The 17,927-nt window shown below is 32.2% G+C and overlaps 2 protein-coding genes across 2 annotated transcripts; both read left to right on the top strand.

The window, feature by feature from the left end:
- The first annotated feature begins 15,083 nt into the window (after positions 1-15,083).
- Positions 15,084-15,689, top strand: LOC134254856 (uncharacterized). The gene has a single exon (XM_062737396.1). The coding sequence runs from the start codon at positions 15,084-15,086 to the stop codon at positions 15,687-15,689; it is 606 nt and encodes a 201-aa protein (XP_062593380.1).
- A 21-nt stretch (positions 15,690-15,710) lies between these two features.
- Positions 15,711-16,301, top strand: LOC134254855 (protein IMPACT homolog). Its single transcript, XM_062737395.1, has one exon. The coding sequence runs from the start codon at positions 15,711-15,713 to the stop codon at positions 16,299-16,301; it is 591 nt and encodes a 196-aa protein (XP_062593379.1).
- The last annotated feature ends 1,626 nt before the right edge of the window (positions 16,302-17,927 follow it).

Genomic DNA, 17,927 nt, shown 5'->3' with positions numbered 1-17,927 from the left:
AGGGGTTATAACTATATACTAGTATGTACCAAAAAATTAGGACATCTTTAACATTGCCAACTCAGTTATTTAACGGATGAATGAATTTTTTTTTCCTCTACCGGAAATAGCTTTTTTGCCCTCTTAACAGAAATCAAATTTTTGCATTTTTAATAAAATTTTGAACAATATTTTGGGTTTTCAAGGTTTTATACCTGTTTATCATAAGTATTGTACTAAAATCCGGGAAAAAATTCTTTCTTTACCAAATGTTATGCTTATATATCTTCAAATAATTGATTTTCATTGTAAATGATGGAGATTCTCAAAAAAAAAGAAAAAGAAAGCTGCAGATGCAAACGTACACTATTTAACGAATAATCAGACTCATGTGTTTCAATAGCATAAATAACAGTTTTTGACCGGAAGTCCAAGAGTTGATACACTACGCCAAGTAAGGAAAATTCGACCGCTGTATCTGAACAACAGGCAATTAAAAATGCCCAAGAATATTTATTTTGCTCAGATAAAGACATTGATAAACCTACTGCATGGTAGAAATCGGACTACGCACATGTATGTTGTACATGGCGGACTAGCATGTTTTGATTAAATGGTCGGAAGGGTGTGTTTTATTTAAATGTTGTTTGAAAAGAGGGCTAAAAGTCAACTTTCGGTAATGGAATGAAAACCATTCAACCATTCAATAACTTATTTGGCCGTAAAAGATGTTCTAACGTGTTTGGTACATAGAAATATCCCGTTTATAATTTTTCAGCCCTAAAATTATAGTCTTGCGTTTTCATTGACGGTGAGTTTAATATTCTCTACATACATATATAAATTTTTCTTTGTAGCATGACGAGAAGCAGATTTATGTGAAAGAAATTTATACAAAAAAAGTATCAGAAGCTGATGAGACGAAATGCGTACATTGCAACTTTGGTAATGTTTACTTACTTTGACAAAGTTCTGAAAAAAATTCCTCTTAATTACATACCTTGTTATTTTCATTTAATTTTTGCAACTGAAGACAAGATAAACCAAATAAAAAAAAAATTGAATGCATTATTGTGAGGACGCGGGAGTATATTTTCCGACCGATTGTGTCAACAGCGACACCTTGAAGGTAAGTCTAAATGAAAGATGGATATGGAAATAACGAACAATAAGAGTAAGTTGTCGCGCCAGATTAGAGTTCGTATATAGAAATAATAGAATAAATAACGCATTCCAAAATCAAAACAGAAAATCTTTTTTTCTGTTTTAAGCATTTTGCCCTTAGGTATTGACAAATCTCAACAAATAACACAGTTTACAAGATATTTATTGGTGCAAATACTAAACGTTAAAAGAACGCAAATCACCGATTACATAGCTAGATTTTACAGAGTAAATTTCCTCCCAAAAACTATCACTGAAACAGTTTTCACTACCACATAACAATTTGAAAAAGACAAAAATCTACAGGTAAATTTTCTCTCAAAAATGACACTGATACAGTTAACATTCAGTAGTCAATTCAAAAGCGACTATCCATGATTAAACAAGGTTTTACGGAGTAAATTTCCTCCCAAAAAATATCACTGATAAAGTATTCACTACATCAATTACAATTTGAAAATAGCAAAAATTTGAAGAGTACATTTCCTCTCTAAATGCACATTGGTGCATTGTACATTAAGTATTTCAATGCCAAATCAACCATCGTTTACACAGCTAGATTTTACGGAGTAAATTTCCTCCCAAAGAATTTCACTGATACAGTGTTCACTAATAACATTGCAAATTAGTACTAAAAAAATCTACAGAGTAATTTTCTTCGCTAAATTCACGTCGGTGCATTGTACATTCAGTATTTCAAAGTCAAAAAAACCATCGTTTACATAGCTACACTTTACGGAGTAAATTTCCTCCCAAAGAATATCACTGATACATTGTTCACCACTACATTTTAAAATAATTTAATTTTGGTTGTAACGCTGTATTTGATTGGATAAAAAATTATTTCATATCGTATAAAATGGGTTGCCTACGTCACAATGACTTGAGTCAAAAACGTATCAATCCGCCTGACGTTACGTTCAAATTTTGTACAAACTGAAGTCACTTTGTTAGAACAATCTTCTTTTTTCCTTACATCAAATGAATGAAAATTAAATCATAAGCAATGAATTTAATAGCTACCCATTTTATACGGTATAAACTGGGTTGGAACAGTTTACGCTTTTTTATAAACCGCTTCGCGGTTTATAAAGCGTAAACTGCCCCAACCCAGTTCATACCGTATAAAATGGGTAGCTATTAAATTCATTCCTTAAATAGAAAAAAAAATCTACGGAGTAAATTTCCTATCAAAATGCACGTTGCTGCATTGTGAATTCAGTATTTCAAAGCCAAATCAACCATTGTTTACACAGCTAGATTTAGAGAGTAAATTTCCTCCCTAAGACTATCACTGATATAGTGTACAGAACAACATTACAATTTAAAAAGGGCAAAAATCTAGAGAGGAAATAACCTCTCAAAATGACATTCATACAGTAAACATACAGTAGTCAATTCAAAAGCGACTATCCATGATTAAACAAGACTTTACGGAGTAAATTTTCTCCAAAAGAATTTCACTGATAGAGTGTTCACTACTTACATTACAGTTTTTTATTAACAAAAATCTAGAGAGTAAATTTCCTTTATAAATTCACGTCGGTGTTTTGTAAATTCAGTATTTCAATGTCAAAAAAACTATTGCTAACATAGCTAGATTTAGAGGAGAAAATTTAAAATTTGAAAATAGCAAAAATCTAGAGAGAAAATTTCCTCTCAAAATGACATTCATACAGTAAACATACAGAAGTCAATTCAGATGTGACTATCCTTTATATAACAAGACTTTACGGAGTAAATTTCCTCCCCAAGAATTTCACTGATAGAGTGTTCACTACTTTCATTACAGTTTGTTATTAACAAGAATACAGAGAGTAAATTTCCTATCTAAATTCACGTCGGTGCATTGTACATTCAGTATTTCAAAGACAAATCAACCATCGTTTAAACAGCTAGATTTTACGGAGTAGATTTTCTCCCAAAGACTATCACTGATATAATGTTTACTACCACATTACAATTTGAATATAAATATACAGGGTACACTTCCTCTCAAAAATGACACTAATACAGTTAGCATACAGTAGTCAATTCAAAAGCGACTATCCTTGATATAACAATATTTTACGGAGTAAATTAATCACAAAGAAAATCACTGATACAGTATTCACTACAACAATTACAATTTGAAAAATAGCAAAAATTTACAGTGAGAGTACATTTCCTCTCTTAACTCACATTGGTGCATTGTACATTCAGTATTTCAAAGCCAAAGCAACCATCATTAACATGCTATATTTTACATTCATTATTCGCAGATAGAAAATAAACATTATCTATAGAAAACAGCAGAATTTCAGAGGCTTAATATCCTCTAAAAATTTTTTTACAGGAAAAAACATACATTTTACATCTTATTAAAAAAAAAGACTTTCAAGGGACATTTTTATCTCAATAAACTAATGATGAAATCCATTATTATTTAATCTATAAATAAACAACAAAGAATCTATACAAACACATACAGTTTTTTTTTCAAGGCTTATTCAACGATGGAGGGGGTTCAGTGCGCATGCAGTAGCATGGTGATGTAATAAACAACATCTCAATGTACGTTGAAAACTGTATTGTCCAGTCTATATCCGCGAAGAAAAAAGGTGAAGGAGGCAAGTCCCTCTCTTGATTATTGTCGAACAGTTTGATTTCAAACACATCAATCACATTTACTTTCTTTGACCAAAGCGGTACTTCTATGCTTTCCTCATGCCATTGAACACTTGATGAATGCATTCCCAACATGTCCAAAGGAAATATGGCTGTCATATTTTGAACAAATCCAAAGTTGACCTATTGATAAAATTTTTAAACTCGTTAATCAGCTCATATAATTGTTTTCAAACTTTCAATTTTTTTCAAAACTCATAGGCATTTATTTCTTCAGGGATTACATAATGTGCACCACAGTCGAGCAGTGTTGCTTGCACAATTTTTGTAAAATCGAAAAATAGTTTTTCTGTTGGTTTTCCGCATAAAAATTTCATTCATCTAAAGAACGCGTACAAATAGCCTCAGTCTACACACACGTTTAGACCGTTAGACACACGTTAAGATTTAATTTGAGTATTATGTCCCTTTATCATATAAATCATATACTATTTCATGAAACACGATTTTGCATTCAGATGCGTTCAGACAGGACATATGCAATTAATACTCGTATTACTACCGCCATTAATTTTAAAAGGTTCAGAGAGGTTAATGATAACACGTACATGCATGCGGGTAGTTTTTTTCCAAATAAAATGATAGCCAAAGTGTTTAGCATTTCACACAATAAAGAAAGCAACCATCTTAACCAAAGATCGAAATCCTCATGAACTGTAGTTAAAGGTAGAATTCATCTAAAACACTACCTTAATTACAATTCATCGTAACATACACATAATTATATAATTGCAACTTTACCTTTATTGTTCAATGTTTGGTCGTGGTTTCCTTATTTCTCCATTCATCAGAAAAGAGTCACTTTTATACCCAGTCGTCACTTAAACCACTCCTGAAATAATTGTGTTCACAAAATGTGGGGCAGTGTAACTTGGATTTTTTTCTCTAACTTGTTTCATGTTCTCTGTGACTTTGAAGCAGAATGCAAAAATCCGATGCCGCCTATTTCAAAACTGCCATACACACAAATCTTATATATGTAGGATATGAAAAGGGAAACGGAAAAAAGCTGTTTAAACACATAACGTAAAAACAAATCCATCGTTTTCAAGAAAAATGAATTAGATCGTTGTGAGAGAAAATTGTGATAGTCTAATGGCTTCTCATCATTTAACCATTTTCATTTCCGCTGTGAATCCCCGCTGTTACACTTGTAATCAACCCTTTGTATTGGATAGAGCTGCGGCCATGTCATAATAAACTTGCCTAAATTAAACTGTGATTTCAACATTTTCTCACCTCCAAAATCTAAGCCCGTGAAACGCACTAGTTGCCACACTATTACTTACAATTTGTTGAAATTAACATTATCTACTCGTGTCATAGTATTTTTTTATTTTTTGTATCATGAAGATGTGAAAAAAAAATCACGGACAATTATTCCTTTTCGATGATATATCTATACACGTACACAATGAGATTAAAAAAAGAAAATAAGCTTTACAAAACACTTAGTTTTGACAATAGAACTCTAATATTGTAAATGATTTGCTATCTTTATGCCAGTGACTATCGATCCTATTGTAATTTATTATTTACAGTTATGGATGTCAGACTACAAAAATTGTAAAGAATGATTGTAAAGATTTGATAAGATATATATTATTTTATGTACCGTTATAACAGTTACACAATCTGTTTATTTCATGTATTTCTTCTTTTTGAATTTTTAACATGCCTTTTTTAAAAACTTTTAGCACTAACACTGTACAATTCGTATATTCACAAATTTAAGAAATATAAATGTATTATGTAATCACTTCACCCTGTAATCACTTCACCATGTAATCCCTACACTATGTAATCACAGGGGAACTTGGATAAGGCCGAGATTATCTTTTCTTTTTCACAGGATGATATCGATTATTTTTATTCAGTTGAACTCCCGATTGTTTAAGAATTACTCTCTTTGAAATATTTAATAATAAATTATTATAAAATGTACAGATAGACTAATTATACCCCCGCTCCGAAGGAGAGGGGGTATTCCTTTTTACCCTTGTGTGTCTGTCCGTCTGTCTGTCTAGCTGTCCGTCCGTCTGTCCGTCTGTCTAGCTGTGTGTCCGTCCGAAACAAATTTTCGTCGCAGTTTTCTCAGGAACTACTTATCGTAAATGCTTGAAATTTCAACACAATCTTTTATAAGGCATGCCATTTGGTGGGATATATTTTTGCTTCAATCCGATATCAACTTCCTGTTTGTCTGTGCATCTGTCCGTTTCATACATCACAAATTTTCGTCGCAGTTTTCTCAGCAACTACTCATCGTAGATGCTTGAAATTTTAACACAATCTTCTCTAAGGCATGACAAATGGTGGGATACATTTTCCCTCCAATCGGATATCAACTTCCTGTTTGTCTGTGCGTCTGTCCGTTTCATACATTACAAATTTTCGTCGCAGTTTTCCCAGCAACTACTCATCATAGAAACTTGAAACTTTAACACAATTTTTTCTGAGACATGCAATATGATAGGATGCATTTTCGCTTAAATCCGATGTCAACTTCCTGTTTGTCTGTGCATCTGTCTGTTTCATACATCACAAATTTTCGTCGCAGTTTTCTCAGCAACTGCTCTTCATAAGTGCTTGAAATTTTAACACGATCTTCTCTCAGACGTGCCATATGGTGGTATACATTTTCGCACAAATCTGATTCCTACTTCCTGTTTGTCTGTGTGTTTGTCCGTTTCATACATAACAAATTTTTGACGCAGTTTTCTTAGCAATTACTCATTGTAGATGCTTGAAATTTTAACACAATCTTCTCTGAGGCATTCCATATGTGGAGATACATTTTTTTTCAAATTGGATATCAACTTCCTGTTTGTCTGTGCGTCTGTCTTTTTCACAAATAAATTTTCGTCGCAGTTTTCTCATTAGCTATTCATAGCGGATGCTTCGAATTTTATTACTTTCTTTGTTTAGGCATGCAATATGGTGGGATTAATTTTGATATGAATCTGATGTCACCTTCATATTTTTCTGTGCATCTGCCTGTAACTGAACTTGTGTATATTAACATGAAAGTGCTTATTTACTTGAGAGCGGGGGTATAACTAGTGAGCATTGGCTCACAGATTTCTTTTTATTTTTGAGAAATATGAAAGAAAAAACTGTTTTTAGCAAAACTTTTCGACAACAGATCTTGCATATCTTGTGGAAAGGGTTCAAGAGAATTGCTATCATTAGGTACATGAAGTTGCCAAAAAATGGACATTCTGTCTTAGTTCAAAATATATTGTCTACAAAATTACTTTCTTTATTCCATGTTATGCAAAACAATCCCACACAGTTACATTGTAAGTACATATGGGTATCAGATCATCCATCCATTAATTCTCGATTAGGAGAAATATGTGCTCAGCATGTATTATTTAGGTCTAATGAGGTATCACATTGTCCATCCTGCCGAAGTCGCAATTACTTTCAGTCACTCAATTAAGTGAAAAAATACACTTTTGTGCCTAGATATCAAGATAAATTATGCTTAGATAAAGAATGCATTATTTTTTAATTCTAAAAATGATGTACATATAAATTTGAATTTTTAAGTCAGCAACAAAATTTTATCAGTATTGCTTTTTCCGTATTAATTTTTTTTTTATTATATATTTTTAAAAGTTGTTTTTATTTTTAGAAGTATAGATAGATATCCTTTCAAAGAAAGGAAACATGCCAAAAAAACCTATCTGGAGAGCGAACTCAATAAAAGCTGAATTAACGTTAATCTGTGAAAGTTCCCCGAAAGATTTTTGGACGGCAATTAATGTCCACAGTTAATTGGTATAAAACAAAGGTACAAAACTAATTATTTAGAATCCTTTGCACCCATTCTATTTTTTTTTTTGGGGGGGGGGGTTCATATTAATCAATTAGTGTAAAAAAGTAATTTACAGAAAAAGACAGTTGTAAAGATTATTAATTTTACAATGCTGTGGAAAACTAAATCGTTAGTAGAAAAAAGCTGTTTTTTAATTTTTGTTTTACGTATTTCCATATAATTCTATTTCCTTTTGTATAAATTAACTTTGGGTACGATAAAACTTGGTAATTCTGGAAGTACTGCGAGTTGAATTATTGGGAAAAGGATACGGAATTCCCGGAAGTTGGTATCATTTCCTGGTTAAGCAAGAGGGAGGAGGAGTACTAGATGGGTAGAGGTATCACACAGGTAATTGACCGATCAAAATAAACTAAGTCAAATAACGAATTGATTTTCCTTTCTTTTGAAACGTTTTTCTATTCTCTTCCAATCCTTTTTTTACAACTTTTGTACCTGTGCCTAGTAAATTTTATGTACTTTTGAACAAATAAAGGTTTTTTTTAATGAACTTTTTTCGGGCAATGGGGGGGGGGGGCTACAACCTGTGATGCACTAGGAATGTTTATAAAGACATTAAAAAACGCGTTAATTTGAGGTAGCCCTGTTTGCAAATGGTAAAAGTCAGAAAATGCCGCGTAGGTAATGTTTTGTGTGTGAAGATGTTTTAGCTAGTGTGACAGGTAATGTTAAACATCTCCTGTTAAATATTTTTTTTCAAGATAATAATTACCAGCTTCTTTTTTTACGATTTGTTTGGTTAAACATTTACCGTTGTGATACCTAGACACATCCTGATTGGCTATGTTAATATTTTTTTTAATGTAAAAATTTAACTGATACAATAAATGAAAAAATGTATCAAGTATTTTACTTTAACCAAAAAAAAAAGCTGAAAACCTAGGATCCACCCTCCTGAAATCAAAATCTACTGCCGTAAACTGTCTTGCCAGCGTTTGGGGAATACGGGTGATTTGCATCAATTACACTTTTATTGACTTCATCGGGCGCGTCAATCGGACAAGATTTCTTTGAATGTACATGTTTTCTGTTCATATTTTTGTTACATCTTGAAAAATAAATATTTTCATTAATGTATTAATTAATATACAGTCACATCAAATAAATATACATATGTATTAGTAGAATATATGTAAAACATGTAACTTAGTACAATGTAATAAACTTCAATGGATTTACAGAATTAACAATTTCTCAGATGTTAGTTTGCGCTTTCAGGTATGATAGATAATTTATTAAGATGCTTACAACATTTTGAAATAACGGTTTGATAGTAATTAAGATAAGATGTTATAACACCCAAAACACCATTATCGAATACAAGTCGTAAATAATAATTTACAGTTAGGAATAGAAAATACAGGCATATAAAAAGGAAGGCGATATACTAGTTTTATATCTTTTTTAATTTAATTTTTAAATGATTTACATAACTTGAGTTTTTAAAATTAAAAGCTTTAAACAAGTTTTAGAAGTTTTGCTTTTGCGTTAGCTTTTTTTAAGTCTATTTTTTCTCTTTTTTGACCCCATGATGTTAGTGTCGATAGGTCAACTAAAACGAATAACAGCCAATGATTTTTAATCACATCTTTGAAACCTAAATATTGGTAACTGCTGCATAAAAGATAATGTCTATGTAATCCCTGTTTTTGGCGTCTGTGACGGCGTCAGTCCAAATATCTAGCCCAGCAGAATCTCAACAGGGATTATTGTCTATGCAATTGCAGCAGAGTACACATATCAACAAAATGTAAATAGCTAAGGCGACTTATAATTTTTAGGGCTTATATTTTGATGGTGAAAAAATATTGAACTTACAGCTTGATTTAGGTCAGAATATTATGACATGGCCGCAGCTCTATCCAAAACAAGGGTTTGATGACAAATGTAACAGCGGGGATTCACGCACCGGAAAAGAAAATGATGAAATGATAAGAAACAGACCATTTCAATTTTCTCTCACAACAACCTATTGACGCTAAATTATTCATTTATCTTGAAAACAATGAATTTGTTTTCAGGTTCTGTGTGAAAAATTTTTATTTTTCCGTTTCCGGTTACATGTGTATTATCCCCACATGAAGATTTGTGTGTAAGGTAGTACTGAAATTGGTGGTATCGGATATTTGCATTGTGCCCAGTGGCTTCTCCACTTCAAAGTTGAAGGGAACACGACGTAAGTTCGAGAAAGAAAACTAAGTTAGACCGCCCTTCAATAGATGAACAAAATTATTTCAGGAGTGGTTTAAGTGACGACTGGAGATATAAAAGTGACTGTTTTCTGATGAATGGAGAAATTAGGAAACCAAGACCAAAAATTGAATAATAAAGGTAAATTTATAATTATATATGTTACGATCAATGTAATTGAGGTAGTGTCTGGCATATGAATTCTATCCTTAACTACAGTACTAGTTCCATAAGGATTTCGATCGATCCTTGGTCAAGGTGGTTGTTTTCTTTATTGTGTGAAATACTAAACACTTAAGCGATCATTTCATTTGCAGTAAAACTACCTGCATGTACATGTTATCATTAAATTATCTAAACTACCCTTTTGGCGTTAGTAATTAGTGTTTTAGTAGCAAATGTCCTGTCAGAACTAATCTGCATTTAAAATCGTGTTTCATGCAAACGTATAAGATAATTTTATTTCCAATTTTTGGCCCAGAAGGCATGCATAAAATTTCTTAAAATGACAAGATAGAAAGTTCTGAGAGAAAGGTTAGTAAACATATACGTATACAAACATAAACACACACACACCCTCACACACACACACACGTGCACGTGTATATAACTGATATAATATTACAAGTAACTGGACATGTAGATGCAGCAGTTGGGGTTGTCAAATTGTTATTTAACATGCAATCAAAATCAATATTATCAATATACATATATACCAGTTTACTAATAAATGTGTGTCTATAACATCATTTATAAAAACTCATGGCATTATGCCTAATTTTGAAGGCTTTGAGTCTTTGAAAAGATATTCACTTAGCTTTGTAATAATTAGATTATCTTCGTTAGACATTAACCAGAGAAATTTGTCTCCTTTTTGATGATAATATGAAATTTTTGTTTAGTAATGAGATATCACGAAAAAAATTATCTCTCTCCTCAGTTTCTAATGGGCTTTCGGTAAGAAAATGATATTCATCTTCTATATTGTTTTGCAAACACATAAACATATTCTTTTGTTTCTGTCTAAGGGGATTCTTTGACTAGCATTATTTTTTTTCAGATTCATATCAGCCTTTTTCAATTCTTAGGTCATGAGCACTTATTCTAAATCTGCAAATGGCTTTTCTCATTTCATGAGATTTAATGTACAAATATTTTTCCATTATAAAATTTTCTTTAAACATAAATTAAGTAGTGTATGATCTGGATTTATATGAGAAAATTTACATCATCCTAAAAAAAATTATCTTGTCTTAGTTTGTCTAAATGTGTGTGCAGACATGGGGTATATATACGTGTTCTTTAGATGAATGAATTTTCCACACGAAAAACCAACGGAAAAACTATTTTTCGATTTTACAAAAAATGTAAAAGCAACACCGCTCGACTGTGGTGCGCAACATGTATTCCGGCGTGCCTGGAGAAATAAATGCCCATGAGTTTTGAAAAATTGAAAGTTTAAAAATAATAATATGACATGATTTACGAGTTTAAAAATTTTATCCATAGGTCAACAATGGATTTGATAAAAATATGGCGGCAAAATTTCCTTTGGACATTTTTAAAATGCATTCAGCAAGTGTTCAATAGCATCAGTCTTAAGGAAAGCATAGAAGTGGAGCTTTGGTCAAAGAAAGTAAATGTGATAGATGTGTCTGAAATCAAACTGTTCGACAATAATCAAGAGAGGGACTTGCCTCCTTCTCCTTTATTCTTCGCGGATATAGACTGGACAATACAGTTTTCAACGTACTTTGAGATATTGTTTGTGACCTCACCATGCAACTGTATGCGCATTGAACCCCCTCCCCTCGTTGAATACGCCTTGAAATCAGTCAAAAAAACCCTGTATGTGTTTGTATAGATTCTTTGTTGTTTATTTATAGATTAAATAATAATGTATTTCATCATTAGTTTATTCAGATAAAAATGTCCCTCGAAAGTCATTTAGTGAATAAGATGTATATAAAATGTATGTTTTTTTCCTGTAAAAAGTGTATATTGTATCAATTTATTTTCAGAAGTTTATTTTCTATCTGCGAATAATGAATGTAAAATCTAGTATGTTAATGATGGTTGCTTTGGCTTTGAAATACTAAATGTACAATGCACCAATGTGAGTTTAGAGAGGAAATTTACTCTGTAAATTTTTGCTATTTTCAAATAGTAATTGTTGTAGTGAATACTGTATCAGTGATATTTTTTCGGAGGAAATTCACTCCGTAAAATATTGTTTTATCAAGGATAGTTGCCTTTGAATTGACTACTGTATGCTAACTTTATCAGTGTCATTTTTGAGAGGAAATTTACTCTTTATATTTTTGCCTTTTTCAAATTGTATTGTGGTAGTGAACACTATATCAGTGATAGTCTTTGGGGGGAAATTTACTCTGTTAAATATAGCTGGGTAAACGATGGTTGATTGGCATTGAAATACTGAATGTACAATGCACCGACGTAAATTTAGAGAGGAAATTTACTCTCTAGATTTTTGTTAATAACAAACTGTAATGTAAGTAGTGAACACTGTATCAGTGAAATTCTTTGGGAGGAACTTTACTTCGTAAAGTCTTGTTATATAAAGGATAGTCGCTTCTGAATTGACTACTGTATTTTTACTTGATTGAATGTCATTTTGAGAGGAAATTTTCTCTACAGATTTTTGCTTTTTTTCAAATTTAATGTAGTTGTGTACACTATATCGGTGATATTCTTTGGGAGGAAATTTACTCCGTAAAATCTATCTGTGTAAACGATGGTTGATTTCGCTTTGAAATACTGAATGTACAATGCACCGACGTGCATTTTGAGAGGAAATTTACTCCGCAGACTTTTTCTCTATGTTGAAATGTAGTGGTGAACAATGTATCTGTAATATTCTTATGGAGGAAATTTACTCCCTATGTTAACGAATGTTGATTTGGCATTGAAATACCGAATGTACAATACACCGACGTGAATTTAGAGAGGAAATTTACACTCTAGATTTTTGTTAATAACAAACAGTAATGTATGTAGTGAACACTCTATCAGTGAAATTCTTTGGGAGGAAATTTACTCCGTAAAGTCTTTTCAAAAGATATCGCTTCTGAATTGACTACTGTAGGTTTATCGTATGAATGTCATTTTGAGAGGAAATTTCCTCTCTTGATGAAATGTAGTTGTGTACACTATATCAGTGATAGTCTTTGGGAGGAAATTTACACCGTAAAATCTAGCTGTGTAAAAGATGGTTGATTTGGCTTTCAAATACTGACTGTACAAGGCACCGACGTGCATTTGGAGAGGAAATTTACCCTGTACAGTTTTTTTCTATTTTGAAATATAGTGGTGAACAATGTATTACTGATATTCTTTGGGAGGAAATTTACTCCGTAAAATGTAGCTATGTAAACGATGTTTTTTTTTGGCTTTGAAATACTGAATGTACAATTCACCGACGTGAATTTAGAGAGGAAATTTACTCTGGAGACTTTTGTTAGTACTTATTTTTAATGTTAGTAGAGAAAAATGTATCAGTGAAATTCTTTGGGAGGAAATTTACTCCGTAAAATCTAGCAATGTAAACGATGGTTGATTTGGCATTGAAATACTGAATGAGCAATCCACCGACGTGAATTTAGAGAGGAAATTTACTCTCTAGATTTTTGTTAGTAACGAACTATAATAAAAGTAGTGAACACTCTATCAGTGAAATTCTATGGGAGGAAATTTACTCCGTAAAATCTAGCTATGTAAATGTTAATGCGAATAATTTTAATTATTTAATATTTAATTAAATAAAATATCACATTAGTTGAAAAAGATGACTGCTTAGATAATATGTAAAAGTGTTTATTCTTAAATAAACTTTTTAAAAATGAATATGCTTATATAAACTATTATATTTGAAAAATATGTTAAAGCAAGATATTCTCTAAAAAATACTTAATTTTATCATTCAAACATTTTTTTGTGCATTTAGAATTGGGTTGAACATATTTCATTGAATATATACTATACTAATGGTTTGAAAACAAGTTCTTACAACTTATGAGATTCTAATCGTAAAATGCTACAACTGTCAATGTTTATACACGGGGAGAAAAAGAAAAAAAAACATGTTGATATAAGAATTAAATATAAGTTTTGTATGGACACTATTTGTATTTCTAGTAAACTACCGTATAAGTGGAAATTTTAGCGAGACGCAAATTTAGCGATTTGACCTTAAAAACTGGTAATTTATTTTTAGCGAGATGTTATTTTAGCGATTTTAAAATGCCACATTAAAGAAGCTATTACAAATACAATGCGATTTATTTTTAGCGATATTTAATTTTAGCGATCTCAGTACCCTCGCTAATAATGCCAAAATTAAATCCTCGCTAAAAATTCTACTTATACGGTATATATAAATCAGATTATATCACATGTTTACATTCAATTAATTATTTTTTTTTAATAATACATGTAAACATGTTATTCATATTTAGTGCAAATATTTCTCCAAAGTAACCCCGTGGGGATCCGGGTTAGAATAGATCCTCAGTACCCCCTTGCTTGTCGTAAAAGGCGGTCATTCGGATGAGACCGTATAAACTGAGACCCCGTGTCACAGCAGGTGTGGCACGATAAAGATCACTCCCTGCTCAAAGGCCCTGAGTGCCGAGCATAAGCCTAAATTTGCAGCCCTTCACCGGCAATGGTGACGTCTCCATATCAGTGAAATATTCTGAAGAGTGACGTTAAACAATATACAATCAATCAATCAATCTCCAAAGTAACTTAAACTCAATTCTTTTTCTTTACATTCTGAGTATAATCGCTTTATTGGAAATTAAGATTTAATTAAGTAATGATCTAAATACATTAAATAGTTTTTGTGTATCGTCCAAAAATTTCTCTGTAAGTGGGTGAATTTATTTACTTTTAATTTTTTTTTAATTCTCTTTATATTAAACATGATCCTAAGTATTCTTTTTAAAAATAATATTGATATGAACATACCAGTATGTATTTTTAAAATTGTTAATATTTAGAACCTGATTAATTATTAATTATGTGGGACGGTCACGTGACCTATGGCTAGGTTGGTCAAGGTGTAAATTGAGGAGAGGATTAAGTCGATCTGTGATTTAATGGTTTAGCCATTGCTCCCAAAACTTTGCAGAGGTGTTTCTATATAGTCGGAATGTCTTTTGTGAAAATTTGAAAAAAAAAATCGGTGAGTGTTTAGAAGTCTGTAACTTAAAAAATTATGGCCTTTCAAAATAGCAAGGATGAGAACAACTCACAGTGTAACCCAGCCTTGTCGTCGGGAGTCACTGGAGCGTCACCGCAGATGTCCGCTATTCATGATTGCTTGCGGTCAATTACCGGTAAACTGAACAATATCAATGTTTTACAGCAATCAGTAAATAATATGAATCGGGACCTATGGGATGAGGATGGGTTAGATGAGCGCATCAAATACATTGGTCAACAACATGAAGATAATGTTGGAGAAATCGAGACGCTGAAATTAGAAAACAATTATTTGCGAAAAGAGCTTCAAGTTTTAAAGTCAATCATCGTTAACTTAGATAGAAGGGTCAGTCAGCAAGAGAATGAAATAGTGGACCCCAGAGGAAGATCGATGAGGGACAATATTCTTGTACATAACTTAGCAGAAGATGACCAGGAAAATCTGAACACTAGAGTTAGCGAGTTGATCAAGGAGCATTTGAATTTGGAAGTTGGTTTCATCAGGATACACCGAAACGGTCAGAAATTCCCTGGCAACCCGAAACCAAGGACAATAACAGGAAAATTACAGAACTACAATGATAAAGAACTCATCTTCCAAGCTATTCGTCAAAAATAGGAAAATGGCACTGCTAAGGAAATGCCCTTCTATATCACTCCACAGACGCCTCTGCAAATAAATGAAAGTAAGAAAAAACTGCAGGAGATGAACAATAAATACCGAGAAGAAAACGTCAAAACAAAGATAGTGGGAAACAAGTTAGTCTTTCCAAACGGAGGCGTGTACCGGGACAAGGTGCTACCACCACGGGCTGAGGATATACTCATGTTGGACAAGGACGAAATCGAAAAGCTGGATGAATGCGATGTAAGGAAGTGCGAAAGCGTAACAGAAGATGGGAACATCTTTACTTCATTAATCGCCGAAATTCACACATATGCACATGCTAGGAACGTTTACAAAAATATTCTACGCAACCCGGACTATGCCTTTGCCAACCATAATATCCTAGTATACCGATTCAAAGATGCCCAAGGCCGAGTGCATGACGGCTATTGCGACAATGGGGAATACGGGGCCGGACGTCGACTGCTTCAGGTACTGGTTGAGAGAGAAGTATCGAACGTAGCGATTGTCATTTCGAGGAAGAATGGTAAACATTTGGGTCCCCGTCGGTTTGACATTATGAAGGATCTGGTGGTAAACAAAGCCGTCAGCCATACTTATTAAGAATTTTAATAGATGAACACTTACAATAAACACTGTCACTGTGTTACATGCAAAATTAATATTTGATAAAATTTCCAATTCATAAGTACAATTACATTTACGGTATAATAGTATTTCTAAGATTGAATATTTTTATACTTGGTTAGTTCTTTCCGGAAAAATATTAGTTACAAAGACTGAGTCATAAACTATTTAGCAATTTATATTTCCGATTGTACTTGTTTTGGGACTACTCATCAGAAGTTTTGTAAACATGGTAAATGCAGATTGACAAATCTCCTTTCTCCATCAGTAAATACGATCAATAGACTGATGCCAATAAGTTTCATTCACCTTGTTTGTAAATATGCACCCTTATCTCTCTTTCACGTTTCTATCCCCCTTTTCCTATCCTTCCTTTACATTGGGCATTCATTCGATTCTTTATTGATGTTTTTGTACGATTATGGTAAAATATAATAATCTAAATATACTTACAGTAAACTGCCAGGGTCTTGGAGATAAAAATAAAAGATTAGATGTTTTTAATACTTTAAGAAAAAAGAACTATAATGTTTATTTTTTGCAAGACACACACTTCGTTAAAAGTGACGAAAAATTTATCCAAACACAGTGGGGCTATCGGGCATTTTTCAGTTCGTCTAAGTCTAATTGGCGTGGTATTGCTATTCTTTTTAATAATAATTGCGAAACAAATATCCACAAACATTTAAGCGATGAAAATGGAAATTACATAATAATAGACTGTACTATTTAGGGTATGAACTTTATACTTGTAAATATTTATGGGCCAAATTCTGATACACCAGTTTTCTATTCTAATTTGATGAATGAGATTGAAAAAATCTACATGTTGCAACAAATAATCATAGCAGGTGATTTTAACTTAGTTTTAGATAAGGAATTAGATTCCATGAACTATAAAAATTTGAACAATCCAAAAGCGAGACTGGAAGTTATAAATTTAATGGAAAATTTGAATCTAAAAGATATATTTCGTGAAAACTACGCTCAAGTAAGGCGCTATTCGTGGAGAAAAAAGACACCCTTAAAACAGGCTAGACTAGACTTTTTTCTTATATCTGAATCTTTGCTCCCTTCTGTTAGTAGTGTTCAATATGAAAACAGTTACAGATCGGACCATTCTCCAGTTCTGATGTCTTTGAAAATTAATGACTTTATTAAAGGTAAAGGATTTTGGAAATTTAACAATTCTCTTTCAACAGATAAGGCTTATATTGATTCAATTAAACAAAAAATCAATGACGTAAAAGTTCAGTATGCATGCCCAGTGTATGACTTAGATAATCTTTGTTCTGTCGATAATGAATTATTGTTGTTCACTGTTAGTGACCAATGTTTCCTAGATATTTTACTCATGGAAATTAGAGGAAAGACTATATCTTACTCAAGTTATAAGAAAAAAAAGATGCATGAAAGAGAATTATTTTTAGAAAATGAGATTTTACATTTAGAACAAAATCTGACAGAAAGTACATTAAATACCCTTAAAATGAAACAAACAGAACTTGAAGATATACATAAGACAAAGTTAAAGTGACAGGTTATTCGTTCTAGAATGAAATGGATTGATGAAGGTGAAAAACCGTCAAAATATTTTAGTCA

This window comes from Saccostrea cucullata, unplaced genomic scaffold (assembly GCF_032062105.1).
Source record: "Saccostrea cucullata isolate Sc308-1 unplaced genomic scaffold, CSIRO_AGI_Scuc_v1 ctg4398, whole genome shotgun sequence".
In the NCBI taxonomy this organism is placed as follows: Eukaryota; Metazoa; Mollusca; class Bivalvia; order Ostreida; family Ostreidae; genus Saccostrea; species Saccostrea cuccullata.
Note: the sequence above shows the minus strand (reverse complement) of the source record. Positions and strands in the feature narration are given on the sequence as shown.

Bases quoted from the DNA above. Each gene is read 5' to 3' on its own strand.
- LOC134254856 (XM_062737396.1), top strand. From the start codon at position 15,084: ATGGCCTTTCAAAATAGCAAGGATGAGAACAACTCACAGTGTAACCCA.
- LOC134254855 (XM_062737395.1), top strand. From the start codon at position 15,711: ATGCCCTTCTATATCACTCCACAGACGCCTCTGCAAATAAATGAAAGT.